We start from the raw sequence: 23,169 nt of genomic DNA on the forward strand, positions 1-23,169 counted from the left end.
AGAGAATTATAGCACTTGGCATTATGTCCATATTGTCGTCTGACTTAGAAGAAGCGGTGGTGTGGTTCCAGAAGGACAGATTGTGAATGTGTGCGTTGTCTAAACTGGGAGAGACATGCAGGGTCCTTTCCAAAGCATCTTTTATCCTTAAGTCACTGCGTTGTCTAAACTGGGAGAGACATGCAGGGTCCTTTCCAAAGCATCTTTTATCCTTAAGTCACTGCGTTGTCTAAACTGGGAGAGACATGCAGGGTCCTTTCCAAAGCATCTTTTATCCTTAAGTCGCAGAGCTGACGCCTGTGCTGGCTAGATAGGGTATTTCTAGGTTGTTTACCCTACCGGGGCTTGTAGTGACCATGTGAACATTTTGGTTCACAGTTGGGACCCCTGATTCCAGCAAGATGGCCCAATGGAATCAGCTACAGCAGCTTGACACACGGTACCTGGAGCAGCTTCATCAGCTATACAGTGACAGCTTCCCGATGGAGCTGCGGCAGTTTCTGGCCCCTTGGATTGAGAGTCAGGACTGGTAAGTTGTTCTTGAGAAACTCCTCAAATTGTTAGGCTTTGGTTTGCATCAAGAAGCATGATCTACTGTAGCTCAACTCTGCTATTTCATCAAAAACATATGGGTACAGGTGACGGGGTAGAAGAGGCCAGGAGATACAGAGGTACTCTTAGTCTTGTATAAAATTTTCTATATTAGAAGCACAAACCATCAATTGACTTTTGGCACACCAAACAGCTGGCTTGCTGGTAGATGTTTTCAGGACTGATTTGTGGGGTGTTTTTTTTTCATTTTTTTCAAAAATTTATTTATTCATTTTAGAGAGGAGAGGGAGAGAAAGAGAGAGAGAGAGAGGAGAGGGGGAGGAGCTGGAAGCATGAACTCCCATATGTGCCTTGACCAGGCAAGCCCATGGTTTTGAACCAGCAACCTCAGCATTTCCAGGTCGACGCTTTATCCACTGTGCCACCACAGGCCAGGCGGGACTGATTTGTTTTTAATTTTTTTTAGATCCTTTTTTTTTTTTTTTTTAAGATTTTATTTATTCATTTTTTAGAGAGAGGAGACAGAGGTAGAGAGAGAGACAGAGAGATAGAAGGGGGGAGGAGCAGAAAGCATCAACTTCCATATGTGCCTTGACCAGGCAAGCCCGGGATTTCGAACTGGCAACCTCAGTGTTCCAAGTCGATGCTTTTACTTACTGCGCTACCACAGGTCAGGCTGTTTTTAATTTTTATATATTGATTTTTATCCAAAGAGGAAGGGAGAGAAAGACAGGAATATCAATCCATTCCTGCACGTGCCCTGACCGGGGATCAAACTGGCAACCTCCGTGCTTGGGGCCAATGCTCCAACCAATAAAGCTATTCGGCCAGGGCCAGGACTGATTTGGATCTCACTGACTTGGTGAGATCCGCTCTGTGTTCTGAGGCTTCAGAGGTGTGCTACAAATATATATAAGGTCTACCAGAAAGTTCTGTCCGTCTCTATCACAAGTTTCGACACGTAAGCACATGTTTATTTGGTGCATGTGTGCCTCTCTATTTTTATCACTTAATGTATACATACTGACGTAGCAAATTAAAACAAAGTTGATTCACGTTAGTCTTATGTGTGAAGCGATAATGTACCCATGGCTACTGATAAAGTTCATTTACGCCACTGTATTGTATACGAATTTCAACAAGGAAGAAATGCTACAGAAGCATGTAGAAATTTATTGAAAGTGTTTGGTGAAGGTACAGTTTCTGATAGGACATGCAGAAGATGGTTCGAAAAATTAGAAACAGGTGATTTCGACTTTTCTGATAAGCCACGTTCTGGGTGACCATCTTTGATCGATGACGATGTTGTTAAGACCACATTGGAGCAAGATCCTTTTCTGACAACATCAGAGATCGCAGAAAGGCTTAATTCAGCTCAGCAAACCATTTCGGACCATATTCGGAAGATAGGATTGGTGTGGAAATATATTATTTAATAAAGTTTATTGACGGTACGGTAGACCTTATATATATTTTTTTGTCTAAATGAGAATTCTATCATGGGAAGAAATTTGGGTCCTTCTGATTCACCTTTAATTAAAGGAAGGAGACACAGAGTAAGAGAAATAGACTTGTTCATAGAGGAGATAATTGCATAGAATTCCAACAACTATTTCCTTCACTTTAATGTGTTCAGATTCACCTATTAATTCTGATTTAATTCAGGCCTGTGACCTAGCTTTTCCAGAATTTAGTGAAGGGCCAGGAAGGTGACTCAGAACTATTGGAGATAGGCCATCCTACCCTGGAATTTCTTATTTGCTACTAATAATCTGACCATAGAGTTGACAGAGAATTTAAAGCAAAACAGCCAAACAGTCCACTTCACTCACATATTTCATAAGTATAGACTATGACAGTGGCTAATACCATCTAGAATAATTGTATATAATTATTAAATTGCTGATATTTATTGTTGCTGAGCAAGATAAATCTAAAATGATGAGTGGGTTAAAAAATTGGCTTTGCCTTGGTTTTATTCTTCTGGACAGTGATGTTGTGTGCGTATGTTTGTGGATTTCAGAATCATTCTTAGTATTCTTCCTTTTCCCAGGGCTTATGCGGCCAGCAAAGAATCACATGCCACTTTGGTGTTTCACAATCTCTTGGGCGAGATTGACCAGCAGTACAGCCGCTTCCTACAAGAGTCCAACGTTCTCTACCAGCACAATCTGCGAAGAATCAAGCAGTTCCTTCAGGTGTGGTGAGAAACTGAACCTGCAGAGAAGGGTTTTAGCTTTCTTTCCTGGAAGTATTTATTTTCTCATTTGGCTAAATAATGAGAACCTGTCTTATACTTTAAATCAAAAGAGAAGTAATTAGCTCTTTCTCAAATTTCTATATACTCCCTATGAGCAGCATTACCTAAAATTCACTTCTTTACTCAGTTGAAGTAGTAGTAATGCGATTGTTACAGTGATATTACATTAACTGTATAAACTAGGACCCCTCATAGGAAGATGGCTTTTTAAATGTTAAAGGTTTGGCTGTATTGGATGCCCCTGGGCAAAGTCACCTTCCTTTAAGACCAGGATAACGTGTCCAAACAACCAGAGGCTGTGCCTTTTCCCACCTAGCACAGCACATCACGACTGCTTTCTTCTCTTCTCCCTTCGCCCTCTGCTGACTGCAGCCAGGCTTTGAGGCCTTTGTTCCATGTAGTGAATGGAATGCTTAGCTTAGGAGGAATTTAGCTCTCAGTTAGCAAAGTGCAGTCCGTATCTCCATAGTCTACTGCTACTTTTCATTCTCCTTCTCTCCTCCTTATAGAGCAGGTATCTTGAGAAGCCCATGGAAATTGCCCGAATTGTGGCCCGGTGCCTGTGGGAAGAGTCTCGCCTTCTCCAGACCGCAGCCACCGCCGCCCAGGTGAGACCTGGGGAGAAACACAGTGCTATTGAAGATGTACTTCCCCCTTGTGTACAAGGCTGTGCTTGCTCTTACCTGGGTGTTAGGATATATATACTCTGCCTTCCAGGGTAGAAGTGCGCATTAGGTGGGTGTTAGTTATAAGTGGATTTTAAAGTTTTATACGATGAAAATAACTTAATTTTCTTCCTGAGTATATAATGCATTCTTCCCCCTTAAAAAAAAAAAGGTTAAAACATTACAGAAAAGTACAAAGGACGAAAGTTTTTTAAAATTTTGAAATGTCACTCCCTCTGTTTTTTCTTTCCAAGAAACCAACATTAATAGCACTGGGGAACAAATTTTTTGTTGCATCCACAAAAACACTTGTTCTTACCTAATTGGAGGATGCTGATCTCAAATCTGACATTAGTTTTTCTCTGTAAGCAGAGGTTTTTTGCAATTCAAGATTTTAGGTTTTCATCTTATTGTAAAATTTTCAACATTTAGTTTAACATAATGAAGTAGAATGTCTTCTTGGGCATCATCTTTGTGAAAATATGATAATTTATATAATACAGTAAATACACTAATACACTAAAAGATATGATTGCATCAGAATTTGTCTACAATTTCGAAATAGAACATATTAAAACATTTATATTAATAATAAAATTCGTGCAAAACTTATTTAAACTCTATTCAGACAAAAATTGCGTTTGTAGCTCTTGCGTTTGTGCACTTGTTGAGGACAATCTCGTTTGATGCTCCAGCATTAGTCTGCTCATCACTAATAGCTCCAAGATTTTTGGGAAACTTATCAAGGTGACTGTTTAGGAAGTGAATCTTAGTGCTCATGTTACAGCCAATGTCACAGAAAGCCAACAGCATCATTTGAACCAGAAGTTTATAGTTTTAACTGCCACAAAAGACTGCCATGCTGCTTTCTCCTCCTTATTCATCTTCCTGGCAAATTCTTCGTCACATATGAGGGTTCGAATTTGAGGTCCATCAAATACACCTGCTTTTATCTTCTCGAAAGACAGGGCAGGAAAAGCAGAAATAATATGTTGAAAGCATTCACTTTCTCTATTCAAAGCCTGAACAAACTGCTCATTAAGCCAAGTTTGATGTGAAGTAGGGGAAAAATGATCCTGTCTCGATTAACTACAGGTTCATTCAACAATATTTTGCATCCCTACTTCCAGAGCTTCACGTTTCGGCCACTCCTTCTGTGTCCAGTGTTTCTCCCGAGCTCGGCTGTCCCACAGACACAGAAAGCAAGGATACTTTGTGAAACCTCTCTGCTGTCCTAGCAGGAAATTTACCATTTTAAGATCCACACAAATGATCCAGTTATGCTCCTCATACTTCAGAAAGTCGAGGACAATTTTTATGTCATTCTTACTAAGTCATTCAATTCGGGTTGGCTAAACTGCTGAGGGGTTAATGACTGCTTGGCATCAGAAGAAGACCCTTCAGATTTTATAGCCATTTCCTCATGCATCTTATCAAAATACACTTGATCACCATGTTCATTTTCTTCATCCTTAGAAGAATTAAAACCATTGAAACCTGGAACCGGGAGTGTCTCAGAGTGTGGGATAGATCGTATTGCTGAAGGAATATTAGGATATGCGATCATATGCCATTTTTTCTTGCCGATGCCCTTTGTGTGGATCAGACAGAAATAACAGTCACTGCTGTGGTCCTTAGGTTCACGCCAAACCATGGGAATACCAAAAGGCATTCCTTTGTGTTTTCCTTTTGTCTAGTCACGAAGCATTTCCTCATAATTATGACACACAATATGAGGAGCCTGATTCTTGTCTTGATTGCTAAGGGGAACTTGAAAATAGGCAATATATGCACGTGTCACAAATGATGAAATATTGTGCCTTTGACGTTGAAGTGTGTAACAGCCACATCTATAACAGAAGGTGTCAGGACTTTCTTTTCATTTCTTACATTTACGCCTACTTGAAGAAGCCATGATTCAATCTTAAAATAAGAGGGTGTTTTTATCAGATAATAATTTTTTACATTTAAAAACAACTACAATTATGTAAAAGTGATGTTTGTAAAGCATTAATTACCTTGTGGTTATGTTCAATCCAAGAGTCGTTGCCCTTTAACTCCAATTTATTATTATTTTTTTAGATTTTATTTATTCATTTTAGAGAGAGGAGAGGGAGAGAGAGAAGGGGGGAGGAGCAGAAAGCATCAACTCCCATATGTGCCTTGACCAGGCAAACCCAGGTTTTGAGCCGGCAACCTCAGCATTTCCAGGTTGACGCTTTATCCATTGCACCACCACAGGTCAGGCCCTTTAACTCCAATTTAAAAACCAATGCATGCCATTGGTAACTGTAACAAAAAGAAATTAAAATTGCATAAAAACTAGAGCATGCACCAAAAAACGGATTTCAGATTTGGAATCAGTGATGCAGAAATATATAGAAACAGTTCTAAAACCTCATGCAACAGGAAATGAAAATATAATTGTTCCCCAGTTTGGTCTGGTGTGTATCCTTTCACACCTTTATCCAGGCTCATATAAACTAAATAAATATGCATACACAAATTATATTTAAATGGGCTTATTTCATTTAATATTATATCATGTGAATCTTAGTTCTAAGTCACACAATCTAAAGCTAACCCACTTTTTTATTCACTGTGTTGTAGTCTGTGGTAGAGTTGCTATAATTTCTTCAGATAGTCCCCCTTCAATAGATTTTCACTTAATTCTGGTTGTTTTTTCCATTATAAAAACCACTGCAGTGTCCCTCTATATGTCTTTATCTATTCATGCTTTGATTTCTCTGTGATAGATTTTTAGGCTTTTTAAAATTTTTTCTACAAAAAGCTTCATTGTTTCCATTTGGTCCAGTGTAGGCTGATTGTTTTTATAAATGATGTTCTTTTATAACATAGCAACACACATTTATATGTGCCTTGTCTATGGGTGCTTTCGTGCTGCAATGCAGGACTGTTTTTGACAGACTATATGACCCACAAAGCCAGAAATATTTAGCACCTTGCCCTTAGAAAGTTTGTAGTCCCTGGCACAGAGCTACCAGTTGGGTATCTGAGGCCTCAGCCCAGGCCTCCCTGTTATGTTCTCTGTTTACATCATCAGGTGTCTTCTTAAGTGTTTTTTATGGGTAAAGCACAAGGAGATAGGAAGACAAGCAGATGTGATTCCTGCTACCAGGGCTCTCAGTCTAGGTGGGATCATAGGTGCATGACACTCAATGTGAAAAAAACAGACCGAGGATGTGAGTCATTTTGCCTGGGGAAGTTGAATAATGTTACCCAGGAGAGCAAAACATTGCAGTGAGTTTGAAGGTGAATGAATTCAGGTGTGCTTGGCAGAAGCACATGCCTGGCTGAGTGGACAGCATGTGGGGAGGTAAGAGTGTGGAAACCTGCTGCATGCGGGAAGAGTGGGTGGTTTGGGGTGACTGAAGCACAGGAGGGAAGGTTTAAGTTGTTACGGTATAGTGTGAAACCTCTCGGTTCTGGGCTGAGATGTTTATTCCTGGAAGCAGTGGGAGACAATAGCTTACAAAGGTATTAGAAGCAGGTTTCTGCTGATGATATTCACATCTATTTTCTCCCTTTTAGTGAAGTTCCAACTGAGAAGTAGGCATGAGAATTGAATACAGATTAAGTGATCAGCTGTATTGTTGGTATTACAAGACTGGAAAGCGTGGCTTGGGTGGGTGACCATAGGGCTTTCTGATGCCTGCCCCTTGAGTTAGATCTTGGGGTGGAGAATTGGATTTATCAAGCAGCACTTCCCCAGCCATCCACAAAGAGCTTCAGAGACCATAGACTCATGCCCACTGACCACAGAGAGGTCGGCCTATAGAACAGTTTCTAGGAACCAGGCCCTTACTCCTGCCCCAAGGGGTGCCCCACAAAGGCAAGAGTGGGAGGAGGCACCAGTTGAGTGCTGGGTTCTTTGAAAATCTCTGTGTGCAGTCTCTCTCAGTCTCACCAATTGGATGAGTCACCTGCTATGAAGAGAATAAGTAGGGGTGGAGGTTGCCTTCTCAAAACTTCTAAGGGAAGTTTGTGATCTATGAGTTTGGGTATGGACCATGGGAATGGTCCCCTCTAAAATGGCATGTTTAGATCTATTTTGGAGACTTCTGGTAGCAGTGTACAGAACTCATTGGAAGTAAGAGAGCTTAGAGGCCAAAAGGTCAAGGGTTGGGGTTGAAACTGAGCCAGTGCACTAGCAATCAATTTGAGACTGTGGAATATAGAGCCAGGAGGATTTGGTGACTCTGAAGTCAGAGACAACTGGGAATTTCTCATTCAGAGCACTGGGTGTATAATGTCTTCCCTAGACTATCAATTCTGTTCCATTGATTGTATCTCAGTCCTATACCAGTATGTACCACACTGTCTTGAGCACCACAGCTTTTCCATGGTCTTTTATTTTCTTTATCAGAAGATAATCCTATTACTTTGACAAAATTTACCATTTTTAAGTTTTATGTGCCAATTGATATTTTTAAGGTACCAACCTCCCCTTGTACCCCAAGGTACTATCTCTTGATATGGCACTTCACCCTGGGACAGAACAGTTTTTTGTTATTCCACAGAAATGTATTGGACAGTGGGCGGGTGGGGGTAGAGGAGAATATAGGGGGGGTAAATGGTGATGGATGAAGACTTGACTTGGAGGAAGTAAACACACAATATGGCGTACAGAAGACATGTAGAAGAATTGTGCACCTGAAACCTGTATAATTTTGTTAACCAGTGTCATCCCAATAAATCCACTTAAAAAAAAAAAAAAGAAATGTTTTGGACACTACATACATTTAAATAGGCATAAAAAATCTGCTGTTGTAAATTGATCTGAAAATGTTACATACTTACCTCGGAGGAGCTTTTAGAAGGTAGGGACCATGACTCAGCGCAGCATGGGGTGTCCTAGTGCAATACACAGAGTAGGCTTATAGTATGACCTAGGGGGAAAAGGCAAGGGCACAGGTAGACGATGTGAGAGCTCGCTTGGCATCACTGCGACAGCAGCTGGAGAGAGTGCCAGCTGCTGCAGAACTGCCCGTCACAACGCCCGGCACGCTGCCTCTGTCTCCCTGTCCTGCACAGTGGCAGCAGCGTCTCAGGCCAGACAGGAAGGGTAGTGGCGTGGGATGGAGACTGGACAGAGGGGTTTTCTCCCATTTCCTGTGTTCACATGTGTGTCGACTCCCTCTTTTGGCAGCAAGGGGGCCAGGCCAACCATCCCACAGCTGCCGTGGTGACAGAGAAGCAGCAGATGCTGGAGCAGCACCTGCAGGATGTTCGGAAGCGAGTGCAGGTGAAGCAAGTGGGAATGGTGCCTGTGGGTTCTGCCTGTATCTTTTGAGGTTTGGGCTTAATTTTCATTCTTCTCAGCGACTTTCTTTTCCCTCTCCCCAAGGAAGTATTTTCTGCTTCTGTTTATTTCTTTTTGTTTCAACAGGATCTAGAACAGAAAATGAAAGTGGTAGAGAACCTCCAGGATGACTTTGATTTCAACTATAAAACCCTCAAGAGTCAAGGAGGCAAGTGAATATTAGAGACGTTAAAAGTCTGTAGAAAGTGAGTTTATGTTACTTGAGTTTCAGGACTTATTTGTCTTGACTCTGTGTTCAGGCTTTGGGGGTGGGTGTCCTTAGGGGCTACTGCTGCTTACGGGAACCTAGTTACGAAGGATAGGAGTGGTCCTTCAGGTCAAGGAGCTTTTTCTTCCTCCGCAGACATGCAAGATCTGAACGGAAACAACCAGTCAGTGACCAGGCAGAAGATGCAGCAGCTAGAACAGATGCTCACTGCGCTGGACCAGATGCGGCGAGTAAGAGCGTGGGACAGCTCCCCTGCGTGTCTCGTTCACCTGTGGGATCTCCGCATCTCGTGACAGAAGCTGCTTGGTTTCTAAGTTCCTTCTCTGGACTTGACTACAACATGTGGTTAGAGACGGTCTGAGGAAATGTTTTCTGACTTTTGTTTTGGTTTCCAACCAGAGCATCGTCAGTGAGTTGGCGGGGCTTTTGTCAGCCATGGAGTACGTGCAGAAGACTCTCACGGATGAAGAGCTGGCTGACTGGAAGAGGCGGCAACAGATTGCTTGCATTGGAGGCCCTCCCAACATCTGCCTAGACCGTCTAGAAAACTGGTAAAAGATGAAAGAAGCTTTTCCTTACTTCTAGAAAACTGTGCTAAATTATGGTCATAACTGCAGGCCCAAAGAGTTGGTATTATATCTCAAAGGGTGGGGACTTTTTGTCTAGAAAACTGGTAAAAGATGAAAGAGAAGTTTTTCCTTACTTCTAGAAAGCTGTGCTAAATTATGGTCTTAACTGCAGGCCCAAAGAGTTAGTACTGTATCTCAAAGGTAGGGGCTTTTACCTAGTCAAATTAAGTTCTAAGAGGTAAAACTTTCACTTTATTTGGACAACTTTTAAAATAAAAAAATATATTTACATTACTCTATTCTGAATCGGTTTTATTTTATAATTTAAATAAAGCTTTTGGTCTAACTATTTAACAGGCTAGATTTAAAATAATTATTATTGGCTCTGGCTGGTTGGCTCAGTGGTAGAGCGTTGGCCTGGTGTGCAGAAGTCCCGGGTTCGATTCCCGGCCAGGGCACACAGGAGAAGCGCCCATTTGCTTCTCCACCCCTCCCCCTCTCCTTCCTCTCTGTCTCTCTCTTCCCCTCCTGCAGTCAAGGCTCCATTGGAGCAAAGATGGCCCGGGCGCTGGGGATGGCTCCTTGGCCTCTGCCCCAGGCGCTAGAGTGGCTCTGGTCGCAACAGAGCGATGCCCCAGAGGGGCAGAGAATCGTCCCCTGGTGGGCAGAGCATCGCCCCTGGTGGACGTGCCAGGTGGATCCCGGTCGGGCGCATGCGGGAGTCTGTCTGACTGTCTCTCCCCATTTCCAGCTTCAGAAAAATACAAAAAAACCCCAAAACAAATAAAATAATTATTATTTTAATAATTAATAATTATTAAAGTTATTTTAATAATAATCTAAGATGACACATGCTCTTTATAAGGGAAAAAGTTCAAATCCAGAAAATTAACAAAGAGAAGAAAAGTCTTTTAAAACAATTACTCAGAGGTACTTACAGTTAAGATTTTGGTAAGCGTCGCTTGAGATAGCTGTTATTGTGTATATACGAAAGAGAAATCTGAACGTTCTCACATTAGTCCCTTTACATGCTGTTCTGCTCTTTCACGCATTCATCAGCTCTTTCACGCATTCATCCAGCATGTCTTTATGAGTATCCTGCTATGCAAGGCCCAATTATGAATGGGTTGCACCAGCTTGAATAAATTAGAAACCTGACATGGTGGGGAACCCAGATAGAGCATGAAATTGGAAATTTGGGGCAACTCTACATGAAAATGCCTGTTTGTTCACATCCTGACTAACCCCGAGTTTTGTTAATTTACTAAAAGCAGTTTTGAATGCTTTCTAATCAGGGAACTAAAAAGCCCAAGTTCTGGGAATGGGAGAATATAGTGCCGGAAGGGAGTTGGGAGCTCAGAAGTCCCGTCAGCTGTCCTGTCCCACCCCTGCCCATCTCCCGGCATCTTTGACTGTCCCTCTTTGAGGTCTTTCAGTCTTTATTAAACTGTGGTTGATGACCAAGGAGAGACACTAATATTTTCTATTCTTGGAGACAGACTTAATCAGCTTTCCTCTCCCTGTCCACTTTTTCTATGTGCATGTTATCAGTATTTTGCAACATCATGTCTTATCCTTTGATCTGTCGAAAGGGCTCATGGGGATCATGCAGTTCACCCCCCTCTCTCATGCAAGGGGACAGTCAGCCCCACGGGGGTGAAGGGACTTGGCCAAGGCTGCACAGATAGTGAATGAATGGCAGAGTTACCTCAAACCCATCCTTCTGGGCTCTTACCTCCTATGTTCCCACAGTCCTCACATTTTGGTGCAAGTATAAGTTAAGGTAAAAAAGTGAGTGCCAAATTCTGTATTTTACATTCTCCGTATGTGGGTTCTATTGCTTGTCACTTTCCAGTGATAACTCTGTTAGATACCTCCTAGTAACATAAGTTTTGACATCTCTTCCTCTGTGCCTAGCTCCCTCTTTGAAATGTAAAATTTTAGGAAGGGACTATTTTAAAAAGGCATAATAAATTCCCCTTTTCTTTCTAATGAAAAATAAATCCCCTCTTATTTAATGACATTGAATTGTACACATACAAATGGTAAGTTTCATGTTGTATACTTTGCCACACATAAAAGTCCCTCTTTCTTATTTTAGGGGACTGCATCGTGGTGTTTATATATTTATGGCATTCCCTTCCCCCTCATTTACCCGTGTACCCTCCCTTAGGTAACTGGTAGCTTTCTTATTTTATTGGCAGGATAACCTCGTTAGCAGAATCTCAACTTCAGACCCGCCAACAAATTAAGAAACTAGAGGAGTTGCAGCAAAAAGTTTCCTACAAAGGGGACCCCATTGTACAGCACCGGCCAATGCTGGAGGAGAGGATTGTGGAGCTCTTTAGAAACTTAATGAAAAGGTAACTTAGAATCCTTGTCCCTTTCCGTCATCACGTCCTTAAACGAGAGATTGGCTCGCATCAGAGGCCCAGCACAAAGCTGGCCCGCTGCGCAGTGTGTGAGCTTCTGTCCTCTTTCCCTTCCAGTGCCTTTGTGGTTGAGCGGCAGCCCTGCATGCCCATGCACCCCGACCGGCCATTAGTCATCAAGACCGGTGTCCAGTTTACTACCAAAGTCAGGTGGGCCACGGCACTTCCGCTTCTGCTAGCTACTGAGGGACGTGCATAGGATAGCAGAGTTGGTGGCCAGTCACAGGCAGTACTGTGGCGGGTATGGAACGGGTTGGTGAAATGCAGACTTGCTCTTTGTTTCTTCTGTCAAAAGCTAAGGAAGGAACAGCCATCTTTTTGAAGTTACCAGGGTTTATGTCTAGGATTCCACTGCTACAGCCTGGGTCCACAGTGTCTCCTGCTGCAAAAGGGGCAGAGTAACAACACTGATCGTTTTCTGTTCTTTGAACCTAGTTTCCTCTGAGAATTTTAAGGGAAAGAGGAAGGCTTAGTGACAGAGAAGCCGAGGGGGACCACAGGGCAGGTGGGTGGCGGCCTGCAGGGCGGAGTGTTACTTTCACACTCGAGTCCCACAGGTAGGCTGGGGTTTGCCCTTCTGCAGTGAAATTCCCCCCTTAGAACCTTGGTTTGGTGATGGGTTTCAGGTTTAATAGGAAGAAGACCAGCTGCAGAGAGCGTATTCCTGGAATATGTTTTATGAAATGGCTTTTATTATCCTTTGTTGAATCTCTCACAACCTTGTCCAAGTTCTTAGGCTTTTTTTCAATCCCTTTGGCCTAAAGGGGTGATGCTTAACTTCAGATCAAAGAGGGTCCTGGCAGGAAGAGGGATTTGGGCTGTCAAGTATTCACCTCGTAGAAAGAAAGAGTTAGGAATTTTACATTTCTGTAGCTAGAAGTTGCTGGGGAAGCCTACTGACACTTTTTTTTTTTTAAACTAGATTGTTCTTTGCTCAGAATTTTTTTTCTTCTTCTTTTGAAATAGATTGCTGGTCAAATTCCCCGAGTTAAATTATCAGCTTAAAATTAAAGTGTGCATTGACAAGTAAGTACTCCTTATCTTAGCTCTTTTTTTCCCAAATGACAGAGAAATGAGAACTGTGACAGATATCATATGAACTTAAGGGACTTTATCTCCATTCAGAGATCTTTGTTTTTCTGAACAAAAGTTTTCCTAAGACTTGCTGTGCGTTGTCATTTATGTGCCTGAACGAAACCACAAGGCTAGCGGTAGAGATTTGAGTTGTGATCACTATTGTAACTTTGACTCTCTCTTTTTCTTTAACTTTTTTTTTTTTTTCATTTTTCCGAAGCTGGAAACAGGGAGGCAGTCAGACAGACTCCCGCATGCGCCCAACCGGGATCCACTCGGCATGCCCACCAGGGGGCGATGCTTTGCCCATCCGGGGCATCGCTCTGTTGCGTCCAGAGCCATTCTAGCGCCTGAGGCAGAGGCCACAGAGCCATCCCCAGCACCCGGGCCAACTTTGCTCCAATGGAGCCTCGGCTGCGGGAGGGGAAGAGAGAGACAGAGAGGAAGGAGAAGGGGAGGGGTGGAGAAGCAGGTGGGCGCCTCTCCTGTGTGCCCTGGCCGGGAATCGAACCCGGGACTCCTGCATGCCAGGCCGACGCTCTACCGCTAAGCCAACCAGCCAGGGCTTTTTCTTTAACTTTTTACATGTAAATATACTTTATGCATAGGATATAAAATGGAGAATATATGGGAGAAATGGATACTTATAATTGTTCTATACTTTACCACAATAGAATACTTCTCAAAATTTGGCAATACCTTTCAAAAATGAAAATGCACGTACCCTTTGAAGAGATTAGAAAAGAGAAAATATATTCTTATTTTTAGGTAATATAATTATCTGGAAATTTTGTCAGAGTGAATGAACATAATTACTAATGAAATAAGAGATTTGAGGAAGGTGGTAGGTTTAATAAATAAGTAAGCAAAACTAATAACTTCAACCATATATTAGCATTAACCAGGTAGAAATTATAATAGAAAAATGATCTCACAATAAGGAAAAATACTCATATGTATATATAGTGATCAGCTTAACAGCAATGTTTAAGATCTATTTGAAGAAAATTATGACATTTTAGTGAGGAAGGAATATTGTAAAAAGTGATGAGACAGGGGTATGCAACACAATCAAATGTCAAAATAATCTGGAGATGTTTTCCCTGAACATATGTACCCTGATTTATCAATTCACCGCATTTTTAAGTGTATATAGTTCAGTAGCGTGGAGTGTTTTCACATCGTTGTACAACAGATCTCTAGAACTTTTTCATTTTGCAAAATCAAAACTGTATTCCTTGAACAACAAAATCCCCATTTTCCTCTTATCCAAGCCTCTGGTAACGACTATTGTAGTTTCAAAAACATTTAAAAATATACATATAAAAATAATGGGAGCCCTGGCCGGTTGGCTCAGTGATAGAGTGTTGGCCTGGCGTGCAGGAGTCCCGGGTTCGATTCCCAGCCAGGGCACACAGGAGAAGTGCCCATCTGCTTCTCCACCCCTCCCCTTCTCCTTCCTCTCTGTCTCTCTCTTCCCCTCCCACAGCCAAGGCTCCATTGGAGCAAAGTTTGCCCGGGCGCTGAGGATGGCTCTATGGCCTCTGTCTCAGGCACTAAAATGGCTCTGATTGCGGCAGAGCAACGCCCCAGATAGGCAGAGCATCGCCCCCTGGTGGGCATGCCGGGTGGATCCCGGTCGGGCGCATGCGGGAGTCTGTCTGACTGCCTCCCCATTTCCAACTTTGAAAAAAATATAAAAAAAAAAAAAGGGAGACGAGGTAAGAAACTGCCCCACCAGATATTAAAATGTATTCAAGTTGCAGTTACTAAATGAGTATGTTACTAGGAGAGAAGTAAACTGATCATTGTAACAAAATCCCAAGTCCAACATAAACTTTTAAGTTTATATAAGGAGTGAATGTATGTTTAAAATGGTATCTCAAATCAGTGAGGGAAGGATGCATTTTTCAGTAAGTGGTTTTGGCACAATTTGGTATCGACAGGATTCCAGTGAGAAGTTAGTTCTATTTTTTACTATCCATCTGAATAAATTCCAAGAGTATTTACATATATAAAACAAACATATCTTAAAAGCATAGGTGAATGTATAATATAATGGTGGTGAAACAGCAAAGTGGTAGCACCCCTTTGGAAAACAATTTGGCAGTTTCCTAAAAATGTAAATGTGCATCTATCTTATGACACAACCTTTCCACTTCTATGTATTAACCCAAGAGAAATGAAGGCATGTGTCTACAGAAAGGGTGTACACAAATGCCCATTCATAGATGAATGTCCATTAAGAGGTGAATGAATAAATCAATTTGTGGTGTATCTATAGAGTGTAACATTACTCACCAACAAAAAGGAATGGACTACAGGCCTGACCTGTGGTGGCGCAGTGGATAAAGCATCAACCTGGAACACTGAGGTCGCTGGTTTGAAACCCTGGGCTTGCCCGGTCAAGGCACATATGGGAGTTGATGCTTCCTGCTCCTCCCCCCTTCTCTCTCTCTCTCTCTCTCTCTCTCTCTTTCGCACTCTCCGCCCCCCCCACCTCTCTAAAATAAATAATTAAAAAAAGAATGAACTATTGAGACACATGGATAAACCTCAAAATAATTATGCTGAGTTAAATAATCCAGACCAAGAATAAAGAGTACATACTTTGTTTCCATTTATGTGAAATTCTGGAAATGCAAATGAGTCTGTAGTGACAGAAAGCACAGGAGCGGTTGCCTGGGGATGGGGGTGGGGTGGGTGGAGTGTGAAATTGGGGAATGGATCGCAAATGAGTATGGGGAAACTTTGGAAATGATAGGTATATTCGTTATCTGGACGGGGCTGATGTTTTCACAAATGTATATAGTATATATACATATATCAAACTGTATCAAATTATACATTTGAAATAGTATAATTTATTGTTCAATTATACATCAAGGCTGTAACACAAAAAAGAATGTTTTTTTAAAAAGAAACATAGGTTAGACATAGGGATACTTTCCTGATAATGAGGACTCTTAAGTTTTAAAATGTGATATATGAAAATGTATATATCTTCTGAATGGCTTAAAAATTGATCAATTTTAATCTGTTAACTCATTTGGGATGCAGTATTTAATAAATAGTAGTTACTAATTCTAAAAATGTTAAGTGAATATGTAGCAAAGGAGAAGGACTTTTAAAACAGTTTAACATAATAAAAAAGCAAAAGACCAGGAATGTGACTATATAAAAAGATTTCATATTAAAAAATATATGAGTTAAAGGGTAGTGGACACACTGGGAATATTATATCAGATGGGATGCTCTGAGTTGCAGGTAACAGTAAACCTGTTACAGAAAATCCAGTGTGACTTAAATAATAAGGAAATTTGCAACCCAGTATAACTGGAAATGCAGAGTTAGGGCAAGTTCCTGACAGTGAGGTCAGTGACTCATTGATGGCATCAAGGATGCAGAATCTCCTGTCTCTTCTCTGTCATCATAAGCACCACCTGCATTCCAAGGTTCCCTTCTGGGTTGCAACATGGTTGCTTGTAGTAAAGGCCACACGCTTCCTCGCCTGTGTTCGGCTGAAACTATGGAATGTAAATCCTGGTATAACTCCTTCCCAGCCTGACTGAGACCATGTAGGTCACATCCTCAACCCCTGGACCACTGCTCTGTGGGGATGCTGTGTTCTGATGGGAAGTGGACCTGAGCCGAACTGAAGTCCTTTTAGGAAGGGGCAGTAGATTCTGGGTAGGCAACCAGCTGTGTCTACTGCTTAAGCAGAAGCAGGGTTGTTACATTTCACATGTAAAATGTAAATGAATAGCTTATAGAAATTTCCAGCAGTGCAGCAGTTTTTCTATCAGAGTAAATTACAGGTGTTTAAAGTGGGTTTTAAAAAGAAATACGGGGCCTATTTTATATTAACACTGACTTCTGTTCTTAACAGAGACTCTGGAGATGTGGCAGCTCTCAGAGGGTGAGTCCAGCCTAGAGGCTTCCTTTCGTCCCGTTTAGTCTAACTTTGTCCTCTGGCTGTTCCGTCACTTACTTGGTTGGTTTTTCTCCTGTGATCAGATCTCGGAAATTTAACATTCTGGGCACAAACACGAAAGTCATGAACATGGAAGAGTCCAACAATGGCAGCCTCTCTGCAGAATTCAAACACTTGGTACGCAGGAGAAACCTGGACGCCCCTTCCCCAAGGGCCTCCGGCACAGGGAGAGGGTAGTGGACAGCCTCTCGTGACAAAAGTGCTCTTTGCTTTTCTTACAGACCCTGAGAGAGCAAAGATGTGGGAACGGGGGCCGAGCCAATTGTGACGTAAGTTTTGTTGGGACTGAAAACGAACTGGGAGGGTTTTCTTTGAGGGGGAGAAAAAAAAGGCCCAGAATTAGAGACACCAACCTGCCATTTCAGCTGTAGGCATTGAGAAAAGTCACTGTGGGCAAAATGACATGATCAGAAGTCACATTGTCCACACTGCTCTGGCTTGGAGCATTTCCTTGCTGGTCCCAGGAGTTAGCTCTCCATTAAGCAGGAGTGGAAAGTCCCTTGCTGCTTACCCACACCCATTTAGTAGAAAAGAAGCCTGCCACCTGGCCTGGGGCTTTCCAGATTCCTCTTCCAGCCTCTGCCAGCTGACGCTGCTTGGCTCCGTTTTTGAGGCCTGTTTTTCTCTCTGAGGTGGGGTGTAACATCTGAGTTAAAGTAGTTTTAAAAAGAAAAGAGCAAAACCTATCTGTTTTTTACCCTTTTTGTTTCTTCTCTGCCTCCCATTGATTCAGATTATTAGATTCTTAGTGTCAAGAATAAACTTTTTTTTCTAAGTGAGAGACAGACAGACTGACAGGGACAGGCAGGAAGGGAGAGAAATGAGAAGCATCAACTCGTTGTTGCAGCACTTTAGTTGTTCATTGATTGCTTTGCCATATGTATCTTGACAAGGCGGGGGAAGGGACTCCAGCCGAGCCAGTGACCCCTTGCTCAAGCCAGCGACCTTGGGCTTCCAGCCAGCGAACATGGGGTCATGTCTGTGATCCCACACTCAAGCCAGCGACCTTGGGGTTTCGAACCTGGGTCCTCAGCTCTATGCATTGCGCCACTACCTGGTTAGGCAAGAATTAACTTTAAAAAGAAAATAGGTACATGTGACCAAAAACTAGTTTTTAATCTTTTTAGAAAATTGCAATGCCTGTTCTTTTTCTGATATTTTTCCCTGATCCATTTTTCTCTTTTTAAAAATGTAGCAGGCATTAAACAAAAACAAAAACAAATTGAATTTATACTACTTGACGGTAAAGAGTGAAGTAGTTTATGTGTGATGGTAAAGAAAAATGTATGTGACACATTTGCTTAGAAAAAAGCAAGATACAAAACATTGTGAGTAGTATATTAGCATATTTATTTTAAAAATACACTACACTGTTTTTGCATGTTCATGTATGCATTTAAAAATTCTAGAGGAATTTGTACCAAGCAGTGCTTATGTATTTGTGCTGTTAGTATCTGATGCCACTCTATACTGTTTCTGTAATATTTGCATTTTAAATTAAACACATATTACTTTTATAATCAGAAAAGGAATATTTAAAAATGAATTGGCCTGACCAGGTGGTGGCGCAGTGGATAGAGCGTCGGACTGGGATGTAGAGGACCCAGGTTCAAGACCCCGAGGTCGCCAGCTTGAGTGCGGGCTCATCTGGTTTGAGGAAAAGCCCACCAGCTTGAACCCAAGGTCGCTGGCTCCAGCAAGGGGTTACTCGGTCTGCTGAAGGCCCGCGGTCAAGGCACGTATGAGAAAGCAATCAATGAACAACTAAGGTGTTGCAACGCGCAGTGAAAAACTAATGATTGATGCTTCTCATCTCTCTCTCTCTGTTCCTGTCTGTCTGTCCCTGTCTATCCCTCTCTCTGACTCACTCTCTGTCTCTGTAAAAAATAAATAAATAAAAATTAAAAATGAATTGGAATTCCATTTCTTAGAATCCATTGGTAGCTCTTGTTCAAAATAAGGTTGCTATACTGCTGGTAGAAGTATCAGTTGTTGTAGTGGTTTTGGAAAACAATTTGGCATTATAAAATGAACATGCCTTACAAACCTAGCAGTGCCACTCCTGGGATTTAACCACAGCGACCTTTGCACACGTGTACTGGAGACGTGTACAGAATGGCACAGCAGCCTGATAAGCCCTAAGTACAACTCACATAAACACCCAGCAGCGCTAGCATGGGTGAATGATTTGGGGTGCGGTCATATGATGGAACGCTATGCAGTGAAAATGAGTGAATTGCTGTGAAAAGCGGGTCACCAAAGAACACAGACAGTATGATTCCAAATGTATAAGGTTCACAAACATCTAAAACTTAACAATATATGCACTGTTTAGAGATATAATTATGGTAAAACATAAAGAGAAATTAGAAAATGATAAATCCAAAAGCAAAAATAGCAGTTACGTCTGAGGGGAAAGGGCCTGGTGGAGTTGGGGAAGGACACCCAGAGAATCTCAGTGAGAATGGCCTTATTTTTAAACTGGGTGGTGGATACATAGACGTTCATTGTATTGCTATTGTTTATGCCTTTCTCATTTTGTAAATGACCTGTTGGATCTCTGTACTGTTATAAAACCCAGTCAAGGTTCAGGTTGAGGCTTGTAGCATTGGAGGGTCTTGTGTTGAAGAGCACATGTGCATAGAGGTATGTCCGTGGCAGTTTGTCTGTGGCCACCTGCTGGATTACCCTGCTTAGTGCAGTGTGGCTGTGGTTGTTAGTTAGTACCAAATGTCCTTCTTGATGTTGTAGGCCTCCCTGATTGTGACCGAGGAGCTGCACCTGATCACCTTTGAGACTGAGGTGTATCACCAAGGCCTCAAGATTGACCTAGAGGTGAGTTCTGCTGCAGACGGGGGATGGCGCTGCATGCAGGGGTGAGTCAGGACAAGAACTTCTAGAGGGGGTTTGTACTGCAGAAGGTGGAGTGATGACTTTATTGGCACCGTGTTGATTTTTCTCCAAAGAAATCTTTAGTATCTAATCTGAGAGTATAGTTTTACTTAAGTGCTTAAAAGATACATGTGTAGGCCCTGGCCGGTTGGCTCAGCGGTAGAGCGTCGGCCTAGCGTGCGGAGGACCCAGGTTCGATTCCCGGCCAGGGCACACAGGAGAAGCGCCCATTTGCTTCTCCACCCCTCCGCCGCGCCTTCCTCTCTGTCTCTCTCTTCCCCTCCCACAGCCAAGGCTCCATTGGAGCAAAGATGGCTCGGGCGCTGGGGATGGCTCTGTGGCCTCTGCCTCAGGCGCTAGAGTAGCTCTGGTCGCAACATGGCGACACCCAGGATGGGCAGAGCATCGCCCCCTGGTGGGCAGAGCGTTGCCCCTGGTGGGCGAGCCGGGTGGATCCCGGTCGGGCGCATGCGGGAGTCTGTCTGACTGTCTCTCCCTGTTTCCAGCTTCAGAAAAATGCAAAAAAAAAAAAAAAAAAAAAGATACATGTGTACTCAGTTTCAAGCAAACTTGATATGAAAATCTGTATTTAGAAATTGATTTGATAAGCCCTGGCCGGTTAGCTCAGTGGTAGAGCATCGGTCTGGCATGTGGAAGTCCTGGGTTTGATTCCCGGCCAGGGCACACAGGAGAAGCGCCCATCTGCTTCTCCACCCTTCCCCTCTCCTTCCTCTCTGTCTCTCTCTTCCCCTCCCGCAGCCAAAGCTCCATTGGAGCAAAGTTGGCTCGGGCGCTGAGGATGGCTCTGTGCCCTCCGCCTCAGGCACTAGAATGGCTCCTGTTGCAGCAGAGCCATGGCCCTAATGGGCAGAGCTTGCCCCCTGGTGGGCATTCCAGGTGGATCCCGGTTGGGTGCATGTAGGGGTCTGTCTTTGCCTCCCTGCTTCTCACTTCAGGAAACTACAAAAATACAAAAAAAAAAGAAATTGATGATAGCTAATTTCTTAAAGTTAGAGCAAAACAATCTTTAAACATTCTAATGTTTTTAGTATGCAGAAAATCATGGCCTTTGCATTCTCTTTTTCCAGCTTGCGTGATCTTTAAATTAAAGATAGACCTGAAAAAGCAGGAATCCTAGTCTTTGATTTCTGAGGCCTCTCTGTTTAATAAGCAGATACGCTGCTATTCTTGAAGAATCTGTGGACTGTGACAGTGCAGCTTTGAGCGAGCCAGATTTTACACGTTCCTGGTTCTGTTCAGACAACACCTGAGTCCTGGGCCTGTGTTTGGCTTTCTCCCACTCTGGTGGCAGCGGGTGTGGTTCAGGGCATGGCCTTTTATTCTGAACCCCAGGAGATTCTGGTATAAGGACCTTTGAAGCCATGAGGGCCTTCCAGCACCCCAGCTCATCTCCCATTTACTCCGCAGACCCACTCCTTGCCAGTGGTGGTGATTTCCAACATCTGTCAGATGCCAAATGCCTGGGCATCCATCCTGTGGTATAACATGCTGACCAACAACCCCAAGGTTAGTGCCTGGTCCCCTGGACGGAAACCTGCCTTCTCTTCTGCCTCCTCGCTGCCCAGTGGTGGTTGTGGTACCTCGTGTGGGGCCTTGAGCCCCGCTCTCTCATCTAAATGAGCACATATGTTATTTTCAATAGAACGTGAACTTTTTCACGAAGCCCCCGATTGGAACCTGGGATCAGGTGGCCGAGGTGCTGAGCTGGCAGTTCTCCTCCACCACGAAGCGGGGGCTGAGCATCGAGCAGCTGACTACGCTGGCAGAGAAGCTGCTAGGTCAGCATTTTACCCCTTCGCCCTCCCGCGCTCCTCAGACAGGAAACCCAGCCTGTGGGCTCTTCAGTTAGGAACCTTTCCTGAGCGAGGCTCTGTGCCGGCCGAACGCGTGTGCGAACACGTGTGCGCCTGCAGGTGGGGAAGTTCGGTGCAGAGGAAGTGTGCCTCCCAGTGGTCATTCTCATGAGGTGGGAGGCAGATGGCTTTTCTCCTGGTGGCATGTCCCTTACGCTCCCAAGGTACTACTTTGTCCAATAGGATGGTATTTTAAAGTGCAAGTTAGAAGTTGGAGCTATAGGCTTGATGTCCCTGTTCAGTTCTTCAGCAAACTGTAGGTTTGTTTTACATTTTTTTTACCCTGGGAAAAAATTTTAGTAGAATAGTTTATGTGCTGCCTAGGCTATAAGTATCTTTGTCCTTGCTGCCACTAACTGTGACCTTGTAACGCCAGTTGTCAGCTTATTAGTGTGCGTTGCTGGTGCCTAGGCGCCCAGAGGAGGCCAGGTGACAGCAGGGGGACTTGATACACCATCTGCCATCTCTCCTGGGCTAAACATCAATTCAGGAAGCAGAGGGCTGCCAAATGATGGGATTGTGTGTGTGTGCGTGCGTGCACATGCATGAACACATGTGCATATTCACATGGTGGCAACTTTCAAACACATGAAAACCAGCGGTTTCATGGCCTATTGTAGGACAGAAGTGTATGAGTGTGTTCTGTTTTGAGAAATAAGATCTTCATTCAAAGCTGGAAATTATACTACTTTATTCTCTTTTTCCTTCAGGACCTGGTGTGAACTATTCAGGGTGTCAGATCACATGGGCTAAATTTTGCAAAGTAAGCATTCTTGTTAACTCCTTGCCATCACCTCTTGGGAATAGGTGCGGGAGGTGCTGCTTACCTGTTAGGTTGTCGTGGAGGGCGCTGGGCCAGTAGGACCTCCCTGAGGGCAGATAGGCCTGAGGATGTTGGTGGCCCGGAGACCCTAGAAAGGATAGAGCTGGGATGGTGGTAGACTTGGCTTTTCCATTATTATTTTCTCTAGGAAAACATGGCCGGCAAGGGCTTCTCCTTCTGGGTCTGGCTGGACAATATCATTGACCTTGTGAAAAAGTACATTCTGGCCCTTTGGAATGAAGGGTAGGTTGACAAAGTATACAGGGGTAACACCTCTCAAGGCCAGTGGCTGGAACCCCTTCAATCCAAACCTTTTTGTTCCTCTTTGGCTTCAGATACATAATGGGCTTTATCAGCAAGGAACGAGAGAGGGCCATCTTGAGCACTAAGCCCCCAGGCACCTTTCTGCTAAGATTTAGTGAAAGCAGCAAAGAAGGAGGCGTCACCTTCACTTGGGTGGAAAAGGACATCAGTGGTAAGCT

The 23,169-nt window shown here is 43.2% G+C and overlaps 1 protein-coding gene across 4 annotated transcripts in view; it reads left to right on the plus strand.

Annotated features, from left to right (window-relative positions):
• The window catches only part of STAT3 (signal transducer and activator of transcription 3), a 68,732-nt gene that overhangs the window by 38,127 nt on the left and 7,436 nt on the right, over positions 1 to 23,169 (plus strand). For all 4 annotated transcript variants that reach the window (XM_066263594.1, XM_066263593.1, XM_066263595.1 and 1 more), the window contains exons 2-20: positions 379 to 529; positions 2,606 to 2,750; positions 3,322 to 3,420; positions 8,648 to 8,743; positions 8,888 to 8,969; positions 9,165 to 9,259; positions 9,429 to 9,580; positions 11,803 to 11,961; positions 12,088 to 12,180; positions 12,997 to 13,056; positions 16,994 to 17,023; positions 17,122 to 17,215; positions 17,320 to 17,367; positions 19,850 to 19,933; positions 21,419 to 21,517; positions 21,654 to 21,789; positions 22,575 to 22,627; positions 22,836 to 22,930; positions 23,023 to 23,162. In XM_066263594.1, the coding sequence (XP_066119691.1) occupies positions 402 to 529; positions 2,606 to 2,750; positions 3,322 to 3,420; positions 8,648 to 8,743; positions 8,888 to 8,969; positions 9,165 to 9,259; positions 9,429 to 9,580; positions 11,803 to 11,961; positions 12,088 to 12,180; positions 12,997 to 13,056; positions 16,994 to 17,023; positions 17,122 to 17,215; positions 17,320 to 17,367; positions 19,850 to 19,933; positions 21,419 to 21,517; positions 21,654 to 21,789; positions 22,575 to 22,627; positions 22,836 to 22,930; positions 23,023 to 23,162 (1,888 nt within the window). In that variant the 5' untranslated portion in view covers positions 379 to 401. The remainder of the gene's footprint in view (positions 1 to 378; positions 530 to 2,605; positions 2,751 to 3,321; positions 3,421 to 8,647; positions 8,744 to 8,887; positions 8,970 to 9,164; positions 9,260 to 9,428; positions 9,581 to 11,802; positions 11,962 to 12,087; positions 12,181 to 12,996; positions 13,057 to 16,993; positions 17,024 to 17,121; positions 17,216 to 17,319; positions 17,368 to 19,849; positions 19,934 to 21,418; positions 21,518 to 21,653; positions 21,790 to 22,574; positions 22,628 to 22,835; positions 22,931 to 23,022; positions 23,163 to 23,169) is intronic.

Source organism: Saccopteryx bilineata, chromosome 2 (assembly GCF_036850765.1).
Source record: "Saccopteryx bilineata isolate mSacBil1 chromosome 2, mSacBil1_pri_phased_curated, whole genome shotgun sequence".
Lineage (NCBI taxonomy): Eukaryota > Metazoa > Chordata > Mammalia > Chiroptera > Emballonuridae > Saccopteryx > Saccopteryx bilineata.